The sequence below is a fragment of the Mauremys reevesii genome, linkage group 8 (assembly GCF_016161935.1).
Source record: "Mauremys reevesii isolate NIE-2019 linkage group 8, ASM1616193v1, whole genome shotgun sequence".
Taxonomy (NCBI): Eukaryota; Metazoa; Chordata; order Testudines; family Geoemydidae; genus Mauremys; species Mauremys reevesii.
In genome coordinates, this window is record NC_052630.1 from 38018075 (window position 1) to 38043624 (window position 25550).

A 25550-nucleotide genomic window follows, 5' to 3' on the forward strand; every position below is an offset into this window, starting at 1 on the left:
TGAAGGAGCAGGGGAATCTAGAGATGCCAAGTGGATTGACCCACATTCAAATTTGGCCAGAACTCCAAAGCTTGAGGGAATGGGATCTCTAAGAACTGCACGTGGCTAGGGCCTCCACTTTCCAGTCCATGCTCCTCAGAGCTAGGTTCCCAGCACCGCACAGGCCATGCCTGGTCGGCACTGCCAGGAAAGCAGATTGCCTGCGGGATGTGAGCGGAGGCCCTGGAGTGCAGTGGAAGTGCTGTGTCTGCAGCTAATCCAGAGCTCCCCAGGCTACCTTGGGCATGGCATGGCACGGCAAGGCACACAGCAAGCACCCTGCGGAAACATGCAGCCCACATGCAGATACTTACAAAGAACATAGACAAAGTTCTTCGCGTGTGCAGGCGGCGCTAGAAACAGAGGGAGACGGGGAGAGTAAGCGACCGCCAGTGCAGAGGGATCAGGCTGCAGGAAAGGGGAAAGCAAACCCCTCACGTGGGGCCAGGCAGGACACACTGCTACGCACGGGGTGCACGGCTCACTGCACAGCAGGGCTGAGACCTCTGCACAGACACAGCCCCGCCCACAGGCACAGCCCCCCACCACAGACACAGCCCGGGGGAAATCCTCCCCCCCCAGACATGGCCCCGCAGGCAGCCCCCGCCCGCAGACACGGACCCACCCACAGAGGTGCCCCCCACTCACTCCAACCTCCCGTCCCTCTGTTGCTTGCTCTCCCCACCCTCACTCACTTGCTCATTTTCACTGGGCTGTCTAAGGGGGTTGAAATGCGAGAGGGGATGAGGGCTCCAGCTGGGGGTGCAGGCTCTGGGGTGGAGCCAGAAATTAGGAGCTCTGGGTGCAGGAGGGGGCTCCAGGCTGGGGGTGGAGCCAAGGGGTTTCGAGTATGGGAGGGGGCTCCGAGTGAGACAGGGAGTTGGGGTGTGGGAGGAGGTACAGGCTCTGGGCTGGGGGTGTGGGTTCTGGGATGGGGCCAGAAATGAGGGGTTCAGGGTGTGGGAGGATGCTCTGGGTTGGGGCAGAGGGTTGGAGTGTGGGGAGCGGGTGAGGGCTCCGTCTGGGGCTGTGGGCTTGGCTGGGGATGAGGGGTTTGGAGGGCAGGAGGGGGATCAGGGCTGGGGCAGGGGGTTGGGGCATGGAAGGGGGTCAGGGCTCAGGCTCCGGGCAGTGCTTACCTCAAGCAGCTCACGGAAGCAACAGCATGTCCCCGCCCCCCCTGTTTCTACGTGGAGGTGCAGCCAGGCGGCGCTACGCACTGCCCCGTCTGCAGGCACCATCCCCACAACTCCCATTGGCCATAGTTCCCAGCAAACGGGAGCTGAGGGGGCAGCGCTTGGGGTGGGTGCAGCGGGCAGAGCTTCATGGCTGCCCCTATGCATAGGGGCCAGAGGGGGGATATGCCGGGTACTTTCCGGGAGCTGCGTGTCATGGAGGCTAGCAGGGAGCCTGCCAGCCCTGCTGTGCGGTGCCACCAACTGGACAGTCACTGGGATCCCTTTTCAACTGGGCGTTCTGGTTGAAATCCAGACACCTGGTCACCATACCTGCCCTCCCCCCAGAGACACGGCCCCACCCACCAACACAGCCCCACAGACAGCCCCCTCCCACAGACATGGTGCCACAGGTAGGCCCCCGCAGATGCAGTCCCGCCCGCAATCATGGCCCCATTCACACCATGACCAGCCCCAGCCTCACTCACACCCAGATCACCCCCTGCCCAGCCTGGCCCAGCTCTCACACCCACGGCACAGAGAGGCAGCCCTGCACAACGAACACAGCCTGCAGCACCCCTGCGTGGTTCACTGGTTCTCCCAAGCATGTCTGGAGCTGGGTGGGGGTGTTTGGAGGTGGTGCAGTGGGCTGGCAGCCTGTCGCTGCAAGGCTCTGGGGGTGCTGGCACTGCCTTACCAGTGTCTGGTTGGCGGAGAGCATGGTGGCATCTGTATTGTCTCCCCGCAGAGGGATCAGGGGCATGGTGCCAAACTTCTGCTTGGTGAGGTCGGAGGAGGAGCGCCGTCTCATGATCACTGGGCGCAGGTCATCATGCTGCATGAGAGTGCCAACACGTCACTGCTTGGCATTCCCAGCCCCCACCCTGCCCCAGGCCCGCTGCATGCCTGGCACACCGGCTCTCACCCACCTGAGCCTTCAGAATGCTGGTGGTCCAGTCCCACAGCTCAGCCTGCCCCGCACACGCCAGGTACCTGCAGAGCCAGAGGAGACACTGGCTGGATATTGGGGACCTGGCACTTGCTGCTACCTACAGAGGGAGGTGCTACCCAGGGGAGCTCGCTGTAATGGCATCATCAGCTGCAGGGCCCTGCCTGCCTGGCTCTCAGCTTCCCCAGGGGCTGGCCGAAGATGGGAAGTTCCCCACACAGGGGCCTGGGAGCCCAGCAGGGATCAGCTCACCCCACAGCCTGGGGAGCTCACTCTAACTAGCGCCAATGCCAGCAGCGCCTCCGTGTAGTGCTGAGAGCTTTGCGCAGTCACAATCCACCAATGTTCTGGCTCCCCCAGCTACACGGCACGGGCATTGAGGGGAGAGAGCCGGCAGCCCAGCCCTGACCCCCAGACTCCCTGGCTGTGGGGCTGTTACCATTCTCAGCCTTCATGCTGCACAGCCACAGGGGTCACATGCCAGGCCACAGGGACTGAAGAGGAAAGAAAAGGGAAGCGGCTTGGCTGGTGTCATGCAGCTGGCTTGTATCCCTAGCAGTACTGCCAGCTACCAGCCCCGAGCTGGGCCTGGCCGCTGGGCCTGCTGGCTGCTCAGCACTACTCCAGCAGAGCACAGGGGCAGGGACAGCGCTCTGGGGGCTGGCAGTGGTGGTAGGGGGTGCACAGCTGTCCAAGGGACACTGTGTAGAGCAGTGTGAGATGCAATGAGCTCATGGGGGCAGTGGGAACATGCCATCAGGACCACACACTCTGGCAGGCTCACTGGATGGGGACTCAGACCATGAGGAAGGACATGGGGGTGTACAAGTATCTGGCCCAATTGCAGGGGATGGGCTGGGGCCAGCAGACTCTCGACTGAAACCGGGGGTGCAGGAGGCCACGTGCTGGGCGCTCTTAATGGTGGGCCCTGGAGCTCCAGAGCAAGTCTGGAAAGCTCATGTGGGGAGCAGTGAATTCAGGGGCAGAGGCGTGTGTATGCAGCAGAGGGAGCAGGGGCCAGTGGGGGAGAGGGGTGGGGAGAGGGAGCAGGCAGTGTCCATGCTGCTGATGCTCTGCAGTCTGTGCCACCAGGATGGGCAGCTAGTGGCTCTGGCAGAACCTGTCTGCTCTCAGGTTCCAGCTCCTGCGTCAGGTTCCTGACCCCTAGTTGCCGGGGCAGGGGGAAGGGGAATCCCAATGGCCTGACTGGAACTGGGGATTCCGAGCAGCAGGTCATGGCTACAGGGACCCCAGCATCCTGCGTCCCTGGGGCAAGGGGACCCCACAAGGTACTCACAGCTGCTGCTTGTCCAGGATCAGAGTGAATCCCCACCTAGAGCAGAGGGACACAAGGCACAGTCAGTCCAGGGTAGCTGCTAGAGCCAGAGCTCCGGATGCGGGGGGGGGGGGTGAACTGGGGGGGGGTCACAGTGTCCGAGCTGGGACAGACTGGCAGGTCCCTATCAGGCTGGCTCTGGAGCTGGGGCACTGCAGTTGGGTGATGTGATTAGAGCCCACCTTGCACAAGGGGGGTCGAATCAGGGATCCGCCTGGCGAAGGTCACGCCCGAGGCTGTAGGACAAGTCTGGGGTAGGGTTAGGGGTAGTGCCAGGCAAACGGGGCCAGGAAGTGGGGGTGCTGACAGATGCCAGGCACAGCTCTGGGCAGAGGGTGTGGGGAGGTTACCATCAGGGCAGGTGTTATTGCTTGGAAGGGTCCTGCACCCCAAGCCCGACTCTTACTGGGACGGCGGCTTCAGCTTCTTCCGAATCCCCATGTAAACCTTGGCCATGTTGAGGGGCCACTCCCGCTCTGGCCGGGCACTCTGAGAAGAGAGAGCAAGACACTCAGCCCTGCCCATGGATATTCCCCATTGCCCCAGCCCTGCCCTGCCCTCTCTGTCTGCACACCTCCCCTCCACTGGCCCCAGCCTGCCCTCCCCTTTCTGCCGGCTCCCCTCCCCTCCCCCAGCCCTGCACTCTGCTCCGCTCTCTGCCACATTAGCCCAGCCCTTCCAGCCTCACTGGCACCCCTCTCTTCCTCTCCCTGAGGCCTCCTAGCCCCTCTCAACCAGCCCCAGGGATGGGACAGGGCCCCCCACTCTGCACAGGGGGAAAGGGCCCCAAGACTCGGGTGTGTGAGGGGCACAGAGAAAATCCAGAACCTTCCCCTGGCACAAGCTGGCCGAACGGCCGCCCCTCAGAGCCAGGTCTGGCAGCCCCTCCCCCAGGACCGCACGCCCCATTCCCAGGGCTGGAGGCAGGGCAGGGCGTTGGCCTGGCTGCCCAATCTCTGGGAGAGCTTTCCTGATCCCAGGGGCTGTGGCAGGCCCCCTCCTAGCCCAGCGCTGTCCACGTGTCTGGGCTGCCCCAGAGTGCCAGGTCTGGGTCCTGCTTTACCCTTTTCTCCTTCAGCAGCAGCAGTTTGTGATCCTGGATGACGAAGTATCGCTCCTGAAACTTGCAGCCCAGGAGTTTGGGGGGCTCCTCCCGACACTTCAGCACCCCACACTTAGGGCTCTCGCGCTTGGCACCTGCACGACAGGGGAGAACAAGGGGGTGAGGAATGTCCTGGGCACCCAGAGAGAGGGCCTGGGCAGGGCAGGAGCAGGCTGGGGATGGGGATTAGGAGCGGAAGGGGTCAGGATGTGTGTGTGTGTCAGACAATGGTGGGGGGTAAACAGTAGGAGCGGGGCGGGGGTGTCAGACAATAGGAGCAGAGGAGGGATCACGGTCCCCCTTGCCCGGGCTTTCTCCCCCTGGTTTCCCTGCGGGAGTCGCTGGTTCAGAGCCCTGGCTGTCTCCGAGCATCACTAACAGGACAAGTCTCTTTCCACCTCCAGGGTGTGAGGTCTGGCCCAGCCTGGGGTCGTGGCATCACAGCTCACTCAGTGGCCTGCACACTCCCAGCCTGCAGCCTGTGGCAGACAACAGGCACTGACTACCTGCCCCGCCCCCCCGCAGGCTGCCTCAGCACAGGCCACAGACTGGGTGGGTCATGGGGACCAGCCAGTGCTGCTGCTCTGAGTCCCATGGCTGGGCTGGGCCAGGGCCAAGGGCCAGAGCCACGGGCAAGGCAGGGCCTGAGAGAGGCCATGGGGCAGGGGGATCTGTTGCCGAGGTGGGCTGGGGCCATGGGCAGGGGGAGCTGGGGCTGGGGCCAGACTGGGGCCATGGTCAGGGGAAGCTGAGGCTGGGGCTGGACTGGAGCCATGGGTAGGGGATCTGGGGCTGGGGCCATGGGCAGAGGGATCTGGGGCCAGGGCTGGGGCTGGACTGGGGCCATGGGCAGAGGGAGCTGGAAACGGGGCCATGGGCAGCAGGCGCTGGCCTTGCTGCATGTGCTGCACCTTGCACCGCAGGAATGGCCCTGGGCTCAAGCAGGGCCTTGCAGCCCAGTCAAGGCGGGTGGTGCTTACCTGTGAAGAGACAGCTGCCTTCTCCAATGGGAACCCTCCTCACCAGCAGGTAGGCGGTACTAGGTTCAGGTAGCTTGCACCACTGCAGAGCCTGCTCCAGGACCTTCTCCTTGGGGTGCAGGGGACGCTCTAGGGAGAGGAAAGGAAGCCGTTTGCACCCCAGGCAGCAGAGGAACTGCCGTGGGCCCTGAGGCCAGGGAGGGTCCAGCTCCCTCAGCAGGGCCAGGCCTGCCACAGCCCAGACAGGGCCAGTACTGTCATGCTGTGCCAGGGCATGGGGCTGTCAGAAGGCATGGGCACCCCCTGCCTCCGCAGCATCTGGGAGAGTGGATCCAAGGTGTGAGCGCTGCATGGACGGAATGGTCCAACCTTCCTCCCCACACAGCCTTATGGGCCCCCTCCCAGCCCCCACCCCCAATGGTGAGCAATTACCCCCACTCCCATGGAGAAGTGCTGCCCCCATTCAGCCCCCACTCTAATTACGAGAGGCCATCCCCATCCCTCCCCCGTCTCCACTGCCACTCACCCAGACTCCACCCCCATGGTGAGGTGCCTCCTCGCTACTCACCTGCCCCCCCATCCTAATAGAGAGACAACACTCCCATCACCCAACCAGCACCCCCAATGGAGAAGCACCCTGTCACTCAATCAGCCCCTACCTCCAATGGAGAAGCACCCCTGTCACTCAGCCAGCCCCTTCCCCCCCCCCAGTGGAGAAACGCCCCCATCACCCAGTCAGCCCCCAGCCTGCCCAGTGGAGAGGCGCCCCCACCACTCACCCAGCTCTCCATTCTCCAGGGCCTCGAAGGTCAGCCAGATGTCCAGGCTTGCTGGCATGTTGCGCATCTCCAGTACCTGATTGGTCAGCTCCTCCGCCGTCATGGTAGGCGACACCTATGGGAAGTGCAGAGATCAGCTCATCCCCAGTCCCCACCCCGGCTAAGGCCTGAGCCCTCCCTGGGTGCCACTGAGTCTGCCAGCAGCAGGATGGGAATTAGCCAGAGAGTGGCGCCCTGATCCACCACGCCCTGGGAGATCTCCCCACCCTGCAGGGCAGCTCTGGCCCCCTGGAGGCTCCCGCCCAGCTGATAGCAAGGCTGGAATACAGAGGGTGGGCCATGCAGCTGCTCTGCCCGAGCCATGGCTGAAGCCAAGACATGCTCACTCACCTTCAGGGTGACACAGCAGTCTGGCAGCTTCTGCTCCAGGTACACCTCAATGATGAGATCTCCAGCCTGTGAGAGCTGCAGGGAGAGAGGGCAGAGGGTGGGCAAAGCCTGGGCAAAGTGCTGGACTGGGAGACTGGCATGGGTGGGGCTGAGCCAGCAGCTTTCAGTGTCTGCCTGCAGGGAGCTGGGGAAGGGGATGCTTGCATCCAGAGTGGCTGCACACTGTGACCAGTGCCGAGGGTGAGAAGGGTGGGGGTTACAGAGCAGGTTGGGGGCCCTCACCCACCAGGGAGAGGGGCCAGGAGGACAAAGGCCTGGGGCAGGGTGAGGCGGGGAGGCAGGGCCCTTTCCTGTTCCTGGGGAGGCCTTGTAAGAGATGGTCTCATTGCAGAGCAAACACAGGGCCCATTGTGTGGCTAGGGCAGCCCATGCTGGAAGTGGGATCTATGCAGGGACAGAGGACTTGCAGCCATGGGCCTGTGCTGGGCTGCTCTCTAGTCATCTGCCTCCACCATGGAAGCTCACTCATGTCCATGGGCCCAAGCAGAGGCCAATGGACAAATCAGCAGGAGGATCCAAGACATGGGAGTGCATGGCGCCAGTACCTGCACATCCCTCCAGGTGGTGATGAGGCTGTTCTCTAGATCCATCTGCGACACCTGGTCCTCATCAATCTAGCGGGCAAGAGAAGGGATGTGAGGTATAGGAGGGAGAGGAGACAGTGCTGGGGGAGGCGGGGCAAGTGGGGGGCTTACGTTGAAAATGCGGACGTAGTTATCAATCAGGTCTTCCATCACCTTGACTTCGTGCTCCCCTTTGCCATCTGTCTGGAAAAGGCTGGGAGCAAAGAGCAGTGACAGGTTCTTGGTGCTCATCTGATTGAAGTCAGCACATTTCTGCACGCTGCGAGTCGGGGCAGAGAGAGAGAGAGAGTTCTCAGCATGTGCCCAGCAGCCTCAGCATGGGACGAGGCTGGGCAATTCAGAACCACCCATCTAGCTGCTGGAGTCAGGCAGAACTTCTTGTTCTAAACCTTTATCTACTTCCATGGGGAAAAAACAGTCACAGGGTTATGAAATTTTCCACTTTTTTCATCAAAATGTAAAATTAAAAACTTTAATTTCAACACTTTGAATGTCAAGTTTTTGGCCTTTTGTTCTTCCCCCTTTTGGCCACTGAATGCACTTGAACGTGCAATGGCCTTGGAGCGGGTTTCCCCCACTTCTTCCAATTTCCCTCTGTGTTCTTTGTAACATTTCCACCTTTGGAAAAGTCACATAGCAGCAAAGGGCAGAATTGACTGGAATCTGGCTGCTCCGTGACTCCTCCGGTGTCAGGAAAGTTCTGAAAAGTCACAAGTAAAAGGAAGATGGAAAGAAGATGAAAGTGTGAAGCCCCAACTATGGGACATTTTCTGGCAAAATGGAACCAGAAGACAACAACTAGGGAGAAAGGGGGAAAAAAACTCATGAAGATTACAGAATGCTAACCCTGCAAGCTGGTCTGTGCCGACCTCTGAGAAATGCAGACAAGTCACCTTTGGTTGCACGATTGCTTGCCATTTTTTGCTGCCAGAGGGAAGGCCCAGCCCCAGACTAACTGCAAAGTCCTCCCAGCCTGTCCGCACAGCTCAGAAACAGGGGCATGTCCCAGGGCCATTTGTCAAACTCTATTCCTGGAGCACCCACCACTAGTACTGGCCACTCCATATCCCCAGGGGACCCAGAGACCCTGAAGCTACATGGGAAGTGAAGGGGGCAGACAGTGGACACAGCAAGTCTGGACTGAACCATGTCAGCCGGTGACGCTCCCCCGATTTCCTAGAAGACCATGCTGTTCCCTGAGGAAGGGACATATGCACACTGCCCAAGGAGGGACAGACTGACCGGTAGAGGTGACCAATCAGAGCAGCCAGTGTCCTGTGGTTGAGGCGGGGCAGGCGGTTGATCAGCTCCTTGTAGCGCTCCAGCCGTTGGGGCTTCAGGGCTATTGCTGGAGGAAGCAGACGGTCACAAACACAACACTGCGCAAAGGCACAACTACCATCACCAGGCATGAGCTGCTGACCCCAGACCATGCATGGACTGGCAGGGAGCTGTGCCCCAACTTACCCACACTCACACCAATCACCCAGCCCCTCATGGGGCCAGTGCTCCAGGTTAGACTGGGATGATTCCCACCCTCTGTGCATTGGTGCAAATGATGGAGCCAGGGGCAGGGGGAGAATGGGGCCAAGAGCACCCCCCATCAGCGGAGCCCAGTACTGGGCTGGCCTAGATCTGTCCCTGCCATGTGGCCCTTGGTGGCAGAAGGGGCGCCAGGGTGAGAGGGAGCCCAAGGCAGAGAACAGCTGCTGCGTGGCGAGGCCGGGGTGGGAGGGGTGGCAGGGAGATGGGTACCCGCAGCCTCCTTCCACTGGGGGTGCAGCTCTGAGGTGAAGACGGGGTCCTCAAGCTCCCGAAAGAATCTCTTCAGCACGTCGGTCACATCCTCAATGAAGTTGTCGCTGATGCGCAGCTTGACATTGCGGGCATCCCTGCGGAACTGCTCCATCAGCACCTTGATCCGGGATTTAGCCCCGTTCTTTCGGTAAATGCCTTCATGTCGCAGTCCTGTGGGCAGAGCACGTGCGAGAGAGACCATGCAGTGGGAGCTGCGTGCTAAAGGGGGAGCCCGGATCAGTGCCGCCAATGCAGGGGTAGGGCAGGTAGTGCATTAATGAGGAGTGTGCCGTCCCAGCTCTAGATCTTTGTGTGAGTGTGTATGTGCCGCGTGCGGGGGTTGGCGGTGGTGTAAGCAGATAGATCACAATGTGCCCTCCGAGGCCCAGATCAGTGTGTGTCGGGGGATGGGAGGGGAGTAGCTCAGATTATGCCCTCTGAGGCCCAGATCAGTGTGTGGCGGCGGGGAGGGGGAGTAGCTCAGATCATGCCCTCTGAGGCCCAGATCAGTGTGTGGCGGGGGGAGGGGGAGTAGCTCAGATCATGCCCTCTGAGGCCCAGATCAGTGTGTGGCGGGGGGAGGGGGAGTAGCTCAGATCATGCCCTCTGAGGCCCAGATCAGTGTGTGGCGGGGGGGTGGGGGGGACTAGCTCGGATCATGCCCTCTGAGGCCCAGATCAGTGTGTGGCGGGGGGGGGGGGGAACTGGAGCATGCCCTTGCGGCCTGCTCCCAGTGGCTGCCCCATGCCATCTCAGGAGATGCCTGAGGGACAAGTGGGCAGCTCTGTACTCCCCCTGAGGCAGTGCCACCTGCTGCAGAGGTGAACATGGCACAGGGTGTGACATTGTTGACATAATCTATAACCATACAGATCACTGTTGCAACCACTGTTATATATTTGCAGCAAATATCGTACAAAGGTTGTCATGTGAGGTGTCTATAGGAAGGTTATGATTTGCTGGTTATGATTATGCTATATGTATATCATTTTTGTTGTTGGAGTTATGAATATTGGCTCTATACTGTCTGTATTTAAAACTTATACTGTGCTTCTGGGTGACACCCCAGACAAGTTGGTGTCAGCTTTGCCTAGCCTGCTTGATGGCCCACTAAGGACCATCAGCTGTACAGTTGATCCATTGAGAGAAGGCAGATACACCTTTCAGAGTAGCAGCCACATTAGTTTGTATCCACAAAAAGAACAGGCGTACTTGTGGCACCTTAGAGACTAACAAATTTGTGACTCAGCAAGGTATGCAGAGACATGCCTATGGACAGAACTCTAAGGTTTTTTCATTGCCATGTGCCTGAATGCTTGTCTTTGGAACAAGGAAAGAGAGACCACATGACAAGAGACTATAAAAGGCTGCTGCAGCTCCTCCATTTTATCTTCAATCCTGCTTCAGACCTCTGGAGGAACCTTGTTGCAAACTGAAGCTCTGAACAAAGGCCTGAATGACCCATCCAAGCTGTGGATGTACTCCAGAGACTTGATTTGAACCTGCAGTTTATTCCATCAATGCTACAAGCCTGAACTAAGAACTTTGCCATTACTGTATGTAATTGATTCCATTTAACCAATTCTAGCTCTCATCTCTAACTTTTTCCCTTTATGAATAAACCTTTAGATTTTAGATTCTAAAGGATTGGCAACAGCGTGATTTGTGGGTAAGATCTGATGTGTATATTGACCTGGGTCTGGGGCTTGGTCCTTTGGGATCGAGAGAACCTTTTGCTTTTATTGGGGTGTTGGTTTTTATAACCATTCATCCCCAAGACGGGTGGCACTGGTGGTGATACTGGGAGACTGGAGTGTCTAAGGAAATTGCTCGTGTGACTTGTTGTTAGCCAGTGGGGTGAAACCGAAGTCCTTTTTGTCTGGCTGGTTTGGTTTGCCTTAGAGGTAGAAAAACCCCAGCCTTGGGCTGTGACTGCCCTGTGTGAGCAATTGGTCCTGAATTGGCACTCTCAGTTGGGTCCCGCCAGAACCGCCTCGTCACAGTGGCGTAGTCGTGCTTGGATCCACAGAACCAGGTCAATTAAGCTTTGGGCCAGAACCCCACGCTATCCAAATTCGAAATTTGGGATTGAGAGTTTGGTTGGTTAAAGATCAGTGACCATGAGACAGAAAGCATCAGCAAAAGCAATGAAACTGCAAGCCCTGATGGACAGCCTGCAGTTTGAACATGAGCAAAAACTGGCAGAAATTCGAATGGAAGAGAAGCAAGCCTTGGCCCAGCTGGAGAAAGAGGCTGCTGAGAGAGAAGAAAGAGCTCGTGAGGGGCGTCTGGAGCTGCTGGCTGCTGAGGAGAAAATTCGACCGATGCAACAAGAAACTGCTAGACTCCAGCTCCAAGTCAAAAAAGCAAGGGAAGAACAGCAGAAATTGTATCCTCTTGAAAGTCCAGTTTGTAACAATGTTGGTATGTTGTATAACTCTGAGCAGTTGTCTGGGGGTAACCAAATGTACCCCGACAATGCCACCTTTTATGTCAATGCTGTTACTGTGTGTTCAGTAGAGGGTGGCCCCATAAATTGTGCCAGTGCTATGTATGGGAGTGGTAATGGAAAATTCATAGAGAGTGTAAAAGTCAATGGTAAAAGCTATTTAGGGAAAATTATGGCTTCTAACATCACTCTTGTTAAAGCAGATCTGGTCAAAGAGGAAGATGATTTACCAAATCAAAGTGTGAATGTTGTGATCCTCTATGTGTTTACTGTCCGTGTGCCTTTAGCCAGAATCTACCTCGAATGGAATGGGGCTCAGCATGAAGTGATAGCTGGCGTCAGGAAGTTATTGCCTAAAGATCTTTTAATTGGGGAAAATGTTAAAGCTTTGTTCAGTCCAGGTAGCCAGTCACAGGACAGGAATAATCTTAAACCTGTGTCTATTGTGGGCAATGATTTGGCTGAGGTGGGTTGCTCCAAAGGTTTGTCTGTGCCAGAAAGCAGTGTGTCTGTGAGTGGAGTTTCTGAATGTCTGTCTGATGTCTCAGAAGGAAGTCTGAAGTTAGATCAAGTGCAGAAAGATCTCATTGGTGAGGAAAATGTTTCTCAGGAGCAATTAAAGTAAATGGTCAGGTGAAAGCCCTAACTGAGGAAGGAGAGGGTAAATTTGTAATGGGTAATGGATTGTTGGCTAGTGCAGTTTGTAAAAGTGAACCTGAAATGGGTAACTGTGATTTGCTGGAAGTAGTTCAGTGTAGTGAAAAAAGCAGCAGCTTATCTGTTGGGAGTGGCAATGTGCCTGGTAGGGAAAGTTTGGAGGAGCCTAGGCAGCCTTGTGAGCTGATCAGCAGTTTGGGAAGACAGGGATAGTGGAAGATGAGTGTCCCTATCCCTTACCTGTGTCCTGTGTGGAGAAATGTGACAGTGAAGGGAATGTGCCTGTGTCTGTCAGGGGTATTGACTTGCCTATGGAAAGAGCTACCCCAATCTCCAAGCAGTTGTCTGTGAACAGCCCTGTTTGCCGGGACAAGGGAAATGAGATCCCAAGCTGTGTGTCTGGTGAAGGAGAATGTGTCTCCGGCTTTTCTTTGTCTGTGGAGCAGACAGAAGGTGCCTTTCAGCCTGTGATGGTTGAGGGTGATTCAGTTGTCTCGGAGTTGGTTGTAAATACAGCTAAAGCCCAGGAAGGGAATGGTCCTAAGTTTGTGTCTGCTGGGGAGCATGGCACTGTGACTAGGTTGCATACAGTTAGTGTCTTAGCAAAATCCCAGAGAACAGACAATTCTGGTGCTTGTAGTTTGCCAGTTGCTAATGTGTGGTTGGAAAAGGATGTAGCAACTCTGTCTGATCAGGCTGATACCCTAGCCAGGGCACAAGGAGAGCAGGAAGGTGATTTAATTGTGTTACCTACTGACAGTTTGACAACTTGTAGCAAGAAGGAAAAGATTCCTGACCTTGTTCATGGCCAAGGGAAGGAGAATGCTTCTAACCTGTTATCTAGAAAGTCTGTAAGTTTGCCTGAAAGGGGATTGTGTAGAAATCCGCCTGTTGGGCCTGAGGTGATTCTAAATGTAAGTGAGACCCAGAAAGCGTCTGTTGTTGCTCAGGGAAGTGTTCCTTTAGAGCAAGCCCTAGGTGAAGCGGGGAAGGGCACAATTTCTGAGAGGGGTGAATTGCTGCTTAGAAAAGCTCATACGAAAAGGAATCCTCATGGTAATTTGTGCAAGCAGTTTACTGCAACTGAAGGGTGTAAAAGTGATTTAATCAAGGAAGTTTCAGTTCCTAACAGCCAGAAATTTTCTGTTGTAAATGGATCCACTGACTTTCCTTTTGAGAGATCCAGTGTGGGTAGCTTTGAAAAGGTCTCAGATGGAGTAGAAGCTGTTAAGAAAGTTGAGCAGCCCTATAACCACGTGGCTGTGTGTGGCCAGCTTGTTGGGAAGACAATGGTGTTGGGACAGGAATGTCTCCATGCTAATTCTGTGAGTGAGCAGTCTGTGCTTCAGGATCTGAGGACAGATTCAGTTACTGGTGTTTCAGAGCAGAACAGTTTTATGGCTGAATGCTTGAGGATGCAGGGGAGAGCAAGCCAGCTCTCACTCTCAGACTCTTTGGATTTGTGTGGTATCTCTGTAAGACAAAGTCCAGCCTTGGAATCCATAGCAGCTAAGAAGTTAAAAACTAGTGTTTGTGTTAATGCAAATTACCTGCCTGTCTGGGAGAAGAAAGACTTGCTAATAGCTGTTAGAGCAAAGAGCCCACCCCATCAGCCAGTGACTTCTGTTAGGCAAAAGCAGATCCAATCCACTGTTGTTCAAACCAAGTTTTACCTTGAGTTTGTAAAGAGATTCAATCATGTTATTGAACATGACTTTGATAAACCATTTCTGTTATACACTGGTACGGCTGCTAGCCCAACACTAGCTGTAGTGAGACAGACGCAAGGAGGGGGAGTTCTTGAGATGCAGTCAGTGATGTTTGTGTCATCCCTTCCTGCATCAATTTTGCGTTGGGGGTGTGACGTTATTGATATAAACTGGGACCATATAGAACATGGTTTGCAACCAAGGTCCGGTAGTGGCACCAAATCTTAGGTAAAGGGGGTCATATAAGGTGTCTAAGACCAGGTTATGGGTTGCTGGTTATGATTATGCTGTCTGTATGTCTGTGTATCATTTTGTAGTTGAAGTTATAAGTATTGGCTCTGTACTGTCTGTATTTTGTATTGTGCTCTGCTTCTGGGTGACACCGCAGACAAGTTGGTGTTAGCCCTGCCTAGCCTGCTTGATGGCCCATTAAGGACCATCAGCTACACAATTGACCCATGGAGAGAAGGCAGACACGCCTTGTGACTCAGCAAAGTATGCAGGGACTTGTCCGTGTGACTCCAGACTCCATTTTGCTGTAATTTTCCACAGTAAGGACAAAGAGGTTCTTACACCTGGAAAAGCCTATATAAGGCTAATGCCTCATCTCCATCTTGTCTTCAATCCTGCTTCTTACCTCTGGAGGGACTTTGCTACAAACTGAAGCTCTGCACAAAGGACTGAATGACCCATCCCAGCGGGGGATGTTCCAGAGACTTGATTTGAACCTGCAGTTTATTCCATCAATGCTACAAGCCTGAACTAAGAACTTTGCCATTACTGTATGTAATTGATTCCATTTAACCAATTCTAGCTCTCATCTCTAACTTTTTCCCTTTATGAATAAACCTTTAGATTTTAGATTCTTAAGGATTGGCAACAGCGTGATTTGTGGGTAAGATCTGATGTGTATATTGACCTGGGTCTGGGGCTTGGTCCTTTGGGATCGAGAGAACCTTTTGCTTTTATTGGGGTGTTGGTTTTTATAACCATTCATCCCCAAGACGGGTGGCACTGGTGGTGATACTGGGAGACTGGAGTGTCTAAGGAAATTGCTCGTGTGACTTGTGGTTAGCCAGTGGGGTGAAACCGAAGTCCTTTTTGTCTGGCTGGTTTGGTTTGCCTTAGAGGTAGAAAAATCCCAGCCTTGGGCTGTGACTGCCCTGTTTGAGCAATTGGTCCTGAATTGGCACTCTCAGTTGGGTCCCGCCAGAACCGCCTCGTCACACTGGGGTATTGGTTTTCATAACCATTTGTCCCTATAACAAGTGGCACTGGTGGTGATACTGGGAAACTGGAGTGTCTAAGGGAATTGCTTGTGTGACTTGTGGGTAGCCAGTGGGGTAAAACCAAAGTCCTCTCTGTCTGGCTGGTTTGTTTTGCCTTAGAGGTGGAAAAACACCAGCCTTGGGCTGTAATTGCCCCTCTTTAAGCAATTTGTCCTGAATTGGCACTCTCAGTTGGGTCCCACCAAGGGCAGCATCGTTACACAGAGCTCTTGGCAGCACTGCCAGAACCCAGCAGGAGGCGCCAGGCCAGCCCCAAGCAGAGGAGCTCACCGTATTGGGTGATGAAGGCAATGCAGCTGTCCACGAGGATGGGGATATCACTTCTGCTGAGCTGCTGGTCACGCAGGGCGTTGCCCCGTCCCCCGGCCGAGGCCTGGATGTCCGCGCACCATGCTGCGAAGTCCATGCGCGTCACCCCCTGCAGGTAAAAGGTCCTGAGGACAGGGCAGAGAGCAGGCGGTGAAACCCAGCTGGGGACACAGTGCAGGGCCTGACTCCCACAGCACCCCCACCCCAGCTCCGTTCCTGCCCCTAGCACACCCCACTGGTGCAGGCACAGGAGAGCTGGCTGGCTCCTCCCGCCAGACACAGGCCTGTCTACAGGCACTGCCCCCGCCCAAGCCCCAGGGGGCAGGGCAGACATTTAGGGGAGATGCGGGGGGGGGCATAGCTTGGAGCGTGCCCTCCCAGGCCCAGATCAGCTAACCCCAATGGGGCTCAGAGCAATAGGGGGAATTAGACAAAAGGAAAATCTAGGGTGAGCCTCAGGTTGCCCCCTGTGGTGAGAGGCCCACTGTGGGGCTGTTCAGCCTACATGGCCCAGCAAACACAGCACTATTCCCGCCCCGGGGCAAGGATTAGATCCCCTCCTCCCCCATGCGGGCTCAGGCAGGCTCCTCTCCCCCAGCTGTGCCCAGACTCCACTCCCTGGGAGTCCACTGACCAGGCTGTCCGTGTGTTTTTTCCCCCCCAGGCTTAGTCTGGTGCAGACCCTGGGCCAGTAACACCTCCTTGCAGGCAGGAGGCGCTGCCCATCTGCCCAGGGCATCCCGCGAGAGGGCGGCTGGGGTTCAGCCTGCGCCATGTCCCGGCAGAGCTCACCTCCCCATCTCCACCAGGATCAGCACCTCCTTCTTCTCAGGAGTCTCAGTGAGGGGGACCACGCCTGCACAGGAGCAAATGGAGACTTCAGACGCAAATCCCACCTAGGGGCCAGGGAGAGACCTCGCGCAGTGCCGGGCTCCCACTGAGCCCCTCAGGGTCAGCTAGAAGGATCCCCAATGCTTTACATACTGTATACATGCAATCACTGACCCAGCACCAGAATGCAGCCCCTCTGGGGTGGGGCATGGCTGGTGGTGAACAGCGCTCAGCCACACAGCACAGGGCTCACTCACCCAGCACCGCAGTGCAGCCCCACTGGGGTGGGGCACAGCTGCTGTTTCCCACAGTTGGAACAGGCAAGGGCTGTACTCACTGAGCTCCTGCAGCCTCCGGAGGTTGATGCTGTCCTCGGCTGCGCCCTCCTCCCCTGGGCACAGGAACAGGTGGGCTTTCTGCAGGATGAAGAAGCCCTGCAGCCACTGCTCAGGACTGAGCATGGATCTGTAGCGCAACCGGCCCACTCTCTGGAACTCATAGCCCAGCAGGCAGTGACAGTTAAGCGGTGTGAACCACTGCATGGAATGGAGACTGGTTAGATCCAGGCTGAGTGCAGGGTGAGGGCATCGCAGAGGGCTTTGCCCCAGTTTGGGTGGCTGGGGTGGGGTGGGGGGCAGGAACAAGGCAAAGGACTATGCCCTGCATTGGGGATGGAACCAGGGCAGAACACTATACCCTGTGTGTGAGTGTGGAGGGAGGCAGTGCCGGGGGGGGCGGGGGGGCTATGCCCATGTGGCGGGTAGGAGGGATGCTGATTGGATCCTGGACCCCCCAGCCAGCAGCATGTCAGTGTGGGGGCAGGTCTGTCATGCCAGGGAGACGAGGCAAGTTAGTGCTGGAGCTCTCAGCAGCAGTTTCCCAGCCTGGCTCATGGCTGGTGCTGCTAGGCACGGTGCCGCACTGGGCCTGTGCCCTGGGTGGCCATGTCACACACCTTGCCAATGGCGCTGGCCCAGGCCTGCAGGGTGTCCGGCCCGTCAGCTCCCAGCTGCTGCACTTTGTCGCCACTCAGGAAAAGCTCCAAGGTGAAGCGGAACCTGTAGATGAAGGCAAAGGCATTGGGGGGCAGGGCTCCCCCAGCAGCCCAGTGCCCTGCCCCCCACAGCCCTTTCACTCTGGTCCAGCAGTGAAAATGACCCTCCCCGAGGCTGGGCCGTACTGAGCTCTGCTGCATGGAGGGCAAGGCCCTGAGGACTGGCCCTGCTCATGGGGCTGGCTAGGCCCAGGGTGCAAGGCCAGCAGGTGGCTGGAGGGCAGCTGGCCCTTCCAAATGGCCCAGCTCTAGCTGCCTCCCCACACACAGGAGCCAGAGTGCGACTCCCCCAGGCAGCAGGAGCAGGGGGCCCAGGGTCACTAGGCAGCCTTCACTGGGACATCTGCAGCACCAAGCAGGAGACCCCAGTGGTGAAGGTTTGGGCCCAGTGCGGCGAACTCAGAGGGCCTGGTTGTGGATAGCCTCATGAGCTGGCTGCGGGGACTCAGCAGGCCCAGCCCCTGCACCACAGCCCCTTCAGCGTAAGGGCATAGTGCCCCTTCACTGCTAATCCTCCTGCCTCCCCAGTGCATGTCCCCGGAACTGCTCAGTCAGACCCCAAGGTGGCTGCCTGCCTCTCCCTGCAGGGCAGTGCCATGGCCAATCCCCTGCCCACACCCAGTGCCTGGGGGTCTCTCTGCCTCTGATCCACTCACCACATGGGGGTCCTGGTGAGGGCCTGGGCCCTGGGGGATTTCAGGGAGTAACCTGCCTGTGCTCCGGCCAGGATGCCGATTGAGGTGGAAGAAGGCGGGGCATGCCCCGGGGTGTGGACGGGGAAGGGGCATGTCCCCTCGGGGCAGGATACCTGTCCGGAGGCCCAGGACTGGCCAGTCCATCTGCTCTGCTCACGCCCAGCGAGACCATGTCAGCCAGCTCAACCTTCCCCACTGACTCAGCACACTTGTCAGTCTCGTAGAAGAGGAGAGACTTCTCCAGGGAGCACCAGACACGGTGCAGTTCTGCAGGGAAAACCCTGTTAGCAAGGGCAGGTCCCTGCCACACCGAGCAGCCTCTCCCCATCCTAGCCACCATGGGGCCTGGCCCATACCTACCATCTCTGCTCTTCCTGGTGCTGGAGAGCTTGGAGAGGGCTGGTGCCTTGTAGAGGTAGCCACTGTGCACCGCAGGCTGGGTGATCTCATTATAGACCCCTTCCAAACTCAACTCCTGTGCGCTGGGGCTCCCTGCCAAACACAATAACCTAAGAACGGCCATACTGAGTGTGACGTTATTGACATGAATTGTGACCATATAGATCATTGTTGCAACCAGGGTCCAATTCTAATATATCTTTTTGACATGGGTGACCAGAATTGCATGCAATATTCAAGGTGTAGGCATACCATGGGTTTTACTCCTGAGGGCATTTTGCACAAAAACATTAAAAATTCTGCACACAATATTTTAAAATTCTGCAAATGTTATTTGTCAATAAATGTGGAGGCTCCAGCATGGCACTGGGGAGCACAGGCCACTGGCTGCACAGAGGTGGGATATCACTGTGCAGCTCCCCCTCAGGACATGGACTCAGTGGTGAGGCTGCACCCAACCCTGACACAGCGCAAAGACCGGGCCTGCCCCAGACACATTCCAGGGCCTTGCCTCTCGGTGCCAAGTGCACCAGGTGTGGCAGGCAGGCTCAGCAAAGCAGGATCCAAGTGTGGAGCGGCTTAGTGTGAGGGGATCCAGGTGTAGATTGAGAGGGCCCTGTGTGGGGCAATCTGGGTGCAGGTGTCTCAGTGGGGATCTGGGTGTGGGGGGATCTGGATGCACAGGGGCTTGTTGGGGGGATTCTGGGTGCAACAGTAATGGGACTCTGCAGGGGGGTCTAGGTGAAGGTGGTTAAGGCTCAGCAAGGGGGGTCTGGGTGTGGGGGATTCCAGATGCTGTGTGAGTGTGGCTCAGTGGGGTGGGGATCCATGTGCAGCAGGTTGGGGTTTGGTAAGCTGAGGATTTGGGTGCAGGTGGCTTGTCAGGGTGGTCCAGGTGCAGTGGGAATGGGCTCATCAGAGGGGGTTCTGTGTATGAGGGGGTCTAGATGCACAGGGATTGGGCAGAGGGGGGAGCAGTTCCCAGTACACTAATACCTCCCCCTGCAGCTCAGGAGTGATGGGTGCAGGAAGCATGCGGCAGGGGGAGGGGGAGTTTGCAGAGCTTCCTACAGCCAGGGGAGAAATCTGGGGGTGGGTCTGGCACGGTCCCAAATGCTGTGCAGGGGAAGAGGAAGTGCCACCCTCCCCAACCCAGCCAGGACAGGATAGGAGCCATCAGTTGGGTCTTCTTCAGTTCAGCCCACTGCCCCCCAGTGATTTACCTCTGCTGGCTGCCCTGGGCACCTGAAACGTACTGCTGGTGAGGGTCGTATGACCGCTCTTGTGACTTCCCTGTCAGAAAGTCGTTTTTCTGCAGGGAAGCAAAGAAATATGTGGGGGACATAAATTTTGCACAGTGGTGCAGAATTCACCCAGGAGTACTATTTATATAGTGGCATTATGATATTTGCTGTCTTATCTTCTATCCCTTTCCTAATGGTTCCCAACATTCTGTTAGCTTTTTGATTACTGCTGCACAATGAGCAGAAATTTTCAGTGAACTATCCACAATGACTCCAAGATCTCTTTCCTGATGGATAAAAGCTAATTTAGATCCCATCATTTTGATATGTATAGTTGGGATGATGTTTTCCAGTGTGCATTACTTTGCAGTTATCAACATTAAATTTCATTTGCCATTTTGTTGCCCAGTTACCCAGTTTTGTGATATTCCTTTGTAACTCTTTGCAGTCTGCTTTGGACTTCACTATCTTAAGCGGTTTTGCATTGTCTTCAAATTTTGCCACCTCACTGTTTGCCCCTTTTTCCAGATCATTTATATTGAACAGCACTGGTCATAGTGTAGATCCCCTGGTAAACACCACTATTTACTTCTCTCCATTCTGAAAACCTCCCATTTATTCCTACCCTTTGTTTCCTGTCTTTTAACCAGTTACTGATCCATGAGAGGACCTTCCCTCTTATCCCATGACTGCCTACTTTGCTTAAGAGCCTTTGGGGAGGGACCTTGTCAAAGGCTTCCTGAAAGTCCAAGTACACTATATCCATTGGATCCCCTTTGTCCACATGCTTGCTCATGCCCTCAAAGAATTTCAGTAGATTGGTGAAGCATGATTTACCTTTACAAAAGATGTGTTGACCCTTCCCCAACACACTGCAGGGGGTAGCAGAGCAAAACCTGTGGGTGCTCTGACCCCATGGAAACATTGCCACCTCGTGGGAGTTGTGTGGTGACCCTGGGCAAGTCAATGGAACAGAGTGTGGGGAAAGGGGGGTGTTCCAAAAGCGGTGGGTTCCATGTGAGGCTGGGAGATTCCATGTGGGGCAGTGGGGTTCCGGGGGAGGTGGAGTTCTGTGTTGGCAGGGTGTTTCCAGGGATGGTGGGCCTGCCTGCGGAGCAGAGTCCCCTCCTAGTGCAGGATACAGGGGGCTCACAGGCATCCCTCTCAGTCTGCCATGGCTCAAAGATGGGCGTAATGTGGGATAATGACAAAGCTGGCCCCTGCGGGATCTGGAGAACTGTAGGATTGGCCCCTTGGGATGATTGGCTCTAGCTGGAGCCTCAGCCTCACGGCTCTCTTCTGATGCCCCGATGTTCCACGGGAAAATGGTTGGCACAAATTTGCCAATGCAGAGGGCAGCAGGACCAGAAGGGGCATGGGCAGGGGTGGGGGCACTGACAGATAAGCCATCCCCCCACCACTATGGGGCAGGGAGCTCTGGGATCTCCAGTTACCTGGATGGTTCCCATGCCAGCTGTTCTCAGGGGTCTGCCAGAGCTCGGTTCCTTGCGACCCGTCGCAGCCCCCTGTGTCAGCTGCCACCCCGGCTTCAGTGGCAGAGAAGAACTGCAAGATCGTCTTCAGCAGGCCGGGCCCTGCCACAGCAGCACAGAGCGCCTAGGGCAAGAGACACAATCAGGGGACCAGGGCTCCCTAGCCACTGCATGCCCCCTGCTCCATGGACACCTGGCTGCCAGCTCTGGGGAAGGAAGGGGAGCCATGCATGCATGTGTGCCCAAACAGAAGGTCGGACCTATCCTGCCCATCCCCACGGCCTCTGAGCTCCTGCCACAAGTGCAAGAGGGGGTGTTAGTCAGTGAAGGAGTTCACTGCGCTCTCCAGAGCCTGTGCCAAGCCCAGCCTGCCGGTTACCTGCAGCACGTCATCCTGGGAGGTGTAACGGGGATGCGGGCGGCGGTACCGCCCATCGCGGTATTTGTGAGTGATGAAGACCTGTCTCTGCTCTGCGCTGGAGTCTGGGTAGAGGGCCTCAGAGGGCGGGAGGCGTGCGGCCCAGAACCGGTTCGCTCGCTCGTTCCCCAGCACGATGAACAGCTGAATGAAAGCGCAGAGTCACTGAGGGAGGGGGCGAGATAGCACGGGGGGATCCTGTGGATCGTTGAGGGGGAACATCGCAAGCCCCTGGAGGGGGCTGGGTGTCAGAGATGGACTGGGGATGCCCTGGAGGAATGCTGTGGGTCCTCTCCCCCATGCCAGGGCATCCCCAGGAAGATCAGGACACACACACCCCTGCCAGACCCAGACAGTGACACACATTTCTGTAATGTCAGCTCCGCCTTGTGGGCGCTGGCCATGGCAGTGCATGGGTGGGGGCAAGCTGGGCAGTCTCTGTACCTGGACAATCTCATTGCTCCAGACACTGGTGTCGAGCTTCAGGCTCTGCACCTTGGACACGCTGGAGCCCAGGCTCCGGTGCTGACCTGTCAGGAGAAGCAGAGAGACTGTTAGCAGCCTGGCTGCACAGCAACTGCACAATCGCTACGTCACCAACCCGGCCGGCCAATCCACTCACCTGCTCACACCTTCTGACCCCACCACACAGCCCCCCACTGCCCCGCCTGCCCAATATACTGACTCGGCCGCCCACCCACCATCCCATCGACCTACCTGGCCCATGTACTGACCCACCCACCCGCCATCCCACTGACCCACCTGGCCAATATACTGACCCACCCACCTGCCATCCCACTGACCCACCTGGCCAATATACTGACCCACCCACCCGCCATCCCACTGACCCACCTGGCCCATATACTGACCCACCCACCCACCATCCTACTGACCCACCTGCCTCATATACTGACCCACCTCCCTGCCAAACCACCCACCTGCCTGGCCCATATACTGACCCACCCACCCACCATCCCACTGACCCACCTGGCCCATATACTGACCCAGTGGTCTGTGATGGGATGTTAGATAGGTTGGGAGCTGAGTTACTACAGAGAATTCTTTCCTGGGTGCTGGCTGGTGAGTCTTGCCCACATGCTCAGGGTTTAACTGATCGCCATATTTGGGGTCAGGAAGGAATTTTCCTCCAGGGCAGATTGGCAGAGGCCCTGGAGGTTTTTCGCCTTCCTCTGCAGCATGGGGCACGGGTCACTTTCTGGAGGATTCTCTGCAGCTTGAGGTCTTCAAACCGCAATTTGGGGACTTCGATAACTCAGACATAGGCTAGGGGTTTGTTATAGAAGTGGATGGGTGGGATTCTGTGGCCTGCATTGTGCAGGAGGTCAGACTAGATGATCATAATGGTCCCTTCTGACCTTAAAGTCTATGAGTCTATGACACCCACCCACCCACCAACCCGCCTGCCCATATACTGAACCACTCACCTGCCATCCCACTGACCAGCCTGGCCCATAAATGGACTCACCCACCTGTCATCTCACTGACCTGCCTGGCCCATATACTGACCCATCCCCCTGCCATCCCACCGAGCCATGTGGCCCATATACTGACCCACCCACCCACCATCCCACCGACCCACCTGCCTCATACTGACCCACCTCCCTGCCAAACCACCCACCTGCCTGGCCCATATACTGACCCACCCACCCACCGACCATCCCACTGACCCACCTGGCCCATATACTGACCCACCCACCCACCCATCATCCTACTGACTCGCTTGGCCCATATACTGACCACCCCCCGCCATCTCACTGACCCGCCTGGTCCATATACTGACCATCCCTCGCCATCCCACCCAGCCACCTGCCCATATAGTGAACCACTCACCTGCCATCCCATTGACCCTCCTGGCCCATAAACAGACCCACCAATCCACCCACCGGGTCCACATACTGACCCACCGATCCACCACTATACCACTGACCCGCCTGACCCATATACTGACCCACCTGCCCACCATCCCAGTGACCTGCCTGGCCTATATACTGACCTGCTGAGCCACCGTTCCTCTGACTCACCTGACCCATATGTTGACCCACCCACCTGCCATCCTACATGCCTGCCTGGCTCATATACTTACCCACCTACTCACCATCCCACTGACCCGTCTGACCCATATACTGACCCACCCTCCCACCATGCCACCCCAATTGGCCAATATACCTGCCCACCCAACCACTGACCCATCCACCCGCCATCCCACCTGGCTGATATACTCACCCATCGACCTACCCAGCTGATATACCTGCCCATCTAAACACAAACCCACCCGGCTGATATATTCCCTCACCCACCTGACAACCCGCCTGGCTGATATACCACCCATCCGCCCCATGTACCCACCCACCAACCCGATACACCCAACCACCAACCCGCGCGGCTGATATACCAACCTGCCTACACAATGACACACCCAAGCAGATATACTGCCCCGCCCAGCCAGTATAGCCACTCACCAACCCGCCCGGCCAATATACCCACCCTCCCAAACTATCTACTGCCCCACCCAGCCCCCACTCCCATGGATCCATCAAGCACTCTTACCCACCCCTCCCCCGCCAGCAGGGAAGAGAGGGAGGAAATGCACTGGCCTGCACACTGCTTGCAGATCACCACACACAGGTTGATGGATGCCCAGTCGGGGTTCAGGGCTCTGCAGTCAGCACAAAACTTGTTGGCTTTGTTGGACCAGATTTTCTCAGCCACCTCGTAGTCATACAGCATCTCTGCAATGGCATCCTGCAGCGCCTCCATCCACTCCCGCTTTTCCCGCTCTGACTCGGCCACGAAGCTGGGCAAAGGCACAGCCAGGAAACTCAGAGTGTCCTGGGCTCGTCCTTGGGCACCCGAGTTACACAAAGTCCCGCTGCAGCACCCAGGTATGCTGGGGCACCCAAAATGCTACCCAGCCTCCAGCCAAACCCTCGACTGGCGCCCCCCAGCGCAGTTACCTGAAGATCTTGAGCGGGCTGATGAGCTCGAAGCTGCGGTTCTTGGCCTCCCGGATGGTGGTGCCGTCGAGCTCGATCAGGCAGATGGCGATGCCCATTTTAAAGAACTACGAATGGAGACGGATGCAGCCTTAGCCCTGCAGTGCCATGGCCCAAGCCCAGGGGGCACAGCACCTCCAACCCTGCAGGACAGCTGCACACACTCCAGGCACCCCCACAGACAGCAATGTCTGCATGGGACATTCTCCCCCTTGGCATGCCAGTGGGCCCGCTTTGCCAGCATGCACTAAGACTCCACACAAGCACATACCCTGTGGGGTGAGGGGTGTGGGCACACACCCCTTCACACGTTACCCATGCCAGGAATAATCTGGCTCTGGTGAGGTGGGGACTAAGACTCTGCTGTTACAGCCCAGGCCTGTCTGCTACACTATCCTCTCTGTCCTGTTCCCAGTCCCTGGCTCCTCATGCGTGCTGCTGGAGGTGGGCCCAGCCAGGGAGAATGGTCACCCTGTGTTACAGAGGGGGAGCAACTGGCCCTGAAGCCAGGGTCCAGCATCTCCCCATCCCAGCCCAGTGCCCTCTCCTCTGCCAGGTCCCGCAGGGGAAGAGGCCGGTCCCCAGTCAGAGCAGCCTGGCCTGCACTGGCGTTAGGCACACATAAAGCCACGGGGACTGCAGGAAACGCCCCCAGACTGCACCTGAGCGGGCATACCCAGCTCCTTGGCCTGCCCACAGGTGTGGGCACACAGGCTCCAGGACATTGTCTCTGCTCCCACAGGGGCCTCAGCAGCATGTGGGTCCCCCATTGGGAGTCCCAAGCTGGGGCCGTTGAGT

At 56.9% G+C, this 25550-nt stretch overlaps 1 protein-coding gene across 6 annotated transcripts in view; it reads right to left on the reverse strand.

Moving 5' to 3' along the window:
• The window catches only part of ARAP3 (ArfGAP with RhoGAP domain, ankyrin repeat and PH domain 3), a 73899-nt gene that overhangs the window by 3175 nt on the left and 45174 nt on the right, over window positions 1-25550 (reverse strand). For 3 of the 6 annotated variants that reach the window (XM_039483848.1, XM_039483847.1, XM_039483853.1), the window contains 24 exons: window positions 24714-24820; window positions 24354-24553; window positions 22183-22268; window positions 21700-21882; window positions 21282-21444; window positions 18545-18676; window positions 18298-18451; window positions 17391-17493; window positions 16773-16971; window positions 16397-16460; window positions 15566-15729; window positions 9150-9362; window positions 8637-8742; window positions 7506-7653; window positions 7356-7424; window positions 6751-6825; window positions 6361-6475; window positions 5582-5710; window positions 4563-4696; window positions 3906-3988; window positions 3461-3496; window positions 2144-2207; window positions 1912-2049; window positions 354-392 (listed from right to left, as the gene is read on the reverse strand). In XM_039483848.1, the coding sequence (XP_039339782.1) occupies window positions 354-392; window positions 1912-2049; window positions 2144-2207; window positions 3461-3496; window positions 3906-3988; window positions 4563-4696; window positions 5582-5710; window positions 6361-6475; window positions 6751-6825; window positions 7356-7424; window positions 7506-7653; window positions 8637-8742; window positions 9150-9362; window positions 15566-15729; window positions 16397-16460; window positions 16773-16971; window positions 17391-17493; window positions 18298-18451; window positions 18545-18676; window positions 21282-21444; window positions 21700-21882; window positions 22183-22268; window positions 24354-24553; window positions 24714-24820 (2904 nt within the window). Of the gene's footprint in view, window positions 1-353; window positions 448-1911; window positions 2050-2143; window positions 2208-2293; window positions 2658-3460; window positions 3497-3905; window positions 3989-4562; window positions 4697-5581; window positions 5711-6360; window positions 6476-6750; window positions 6826-7355; window positions 7425-7505; window positions 7654-8636; window positions 8743-9149; window positions 9363-15565; window positions 15730-16396; window positions 16461-16772; window positions 16972-17390; window positions 17494-18297; window positions 18452-18544; window positions 18677-21281; window positions 21445-21699; window positions 21883-22182; window positions 22269-24353; window positions 24554-24713; window positions 24821-25550 lie in introns of those variants that run through there. The other 3 variants (XM_039483851.1, XM_039483849.1, XM_039483852.1) reach the window with 3 other exon arrangements.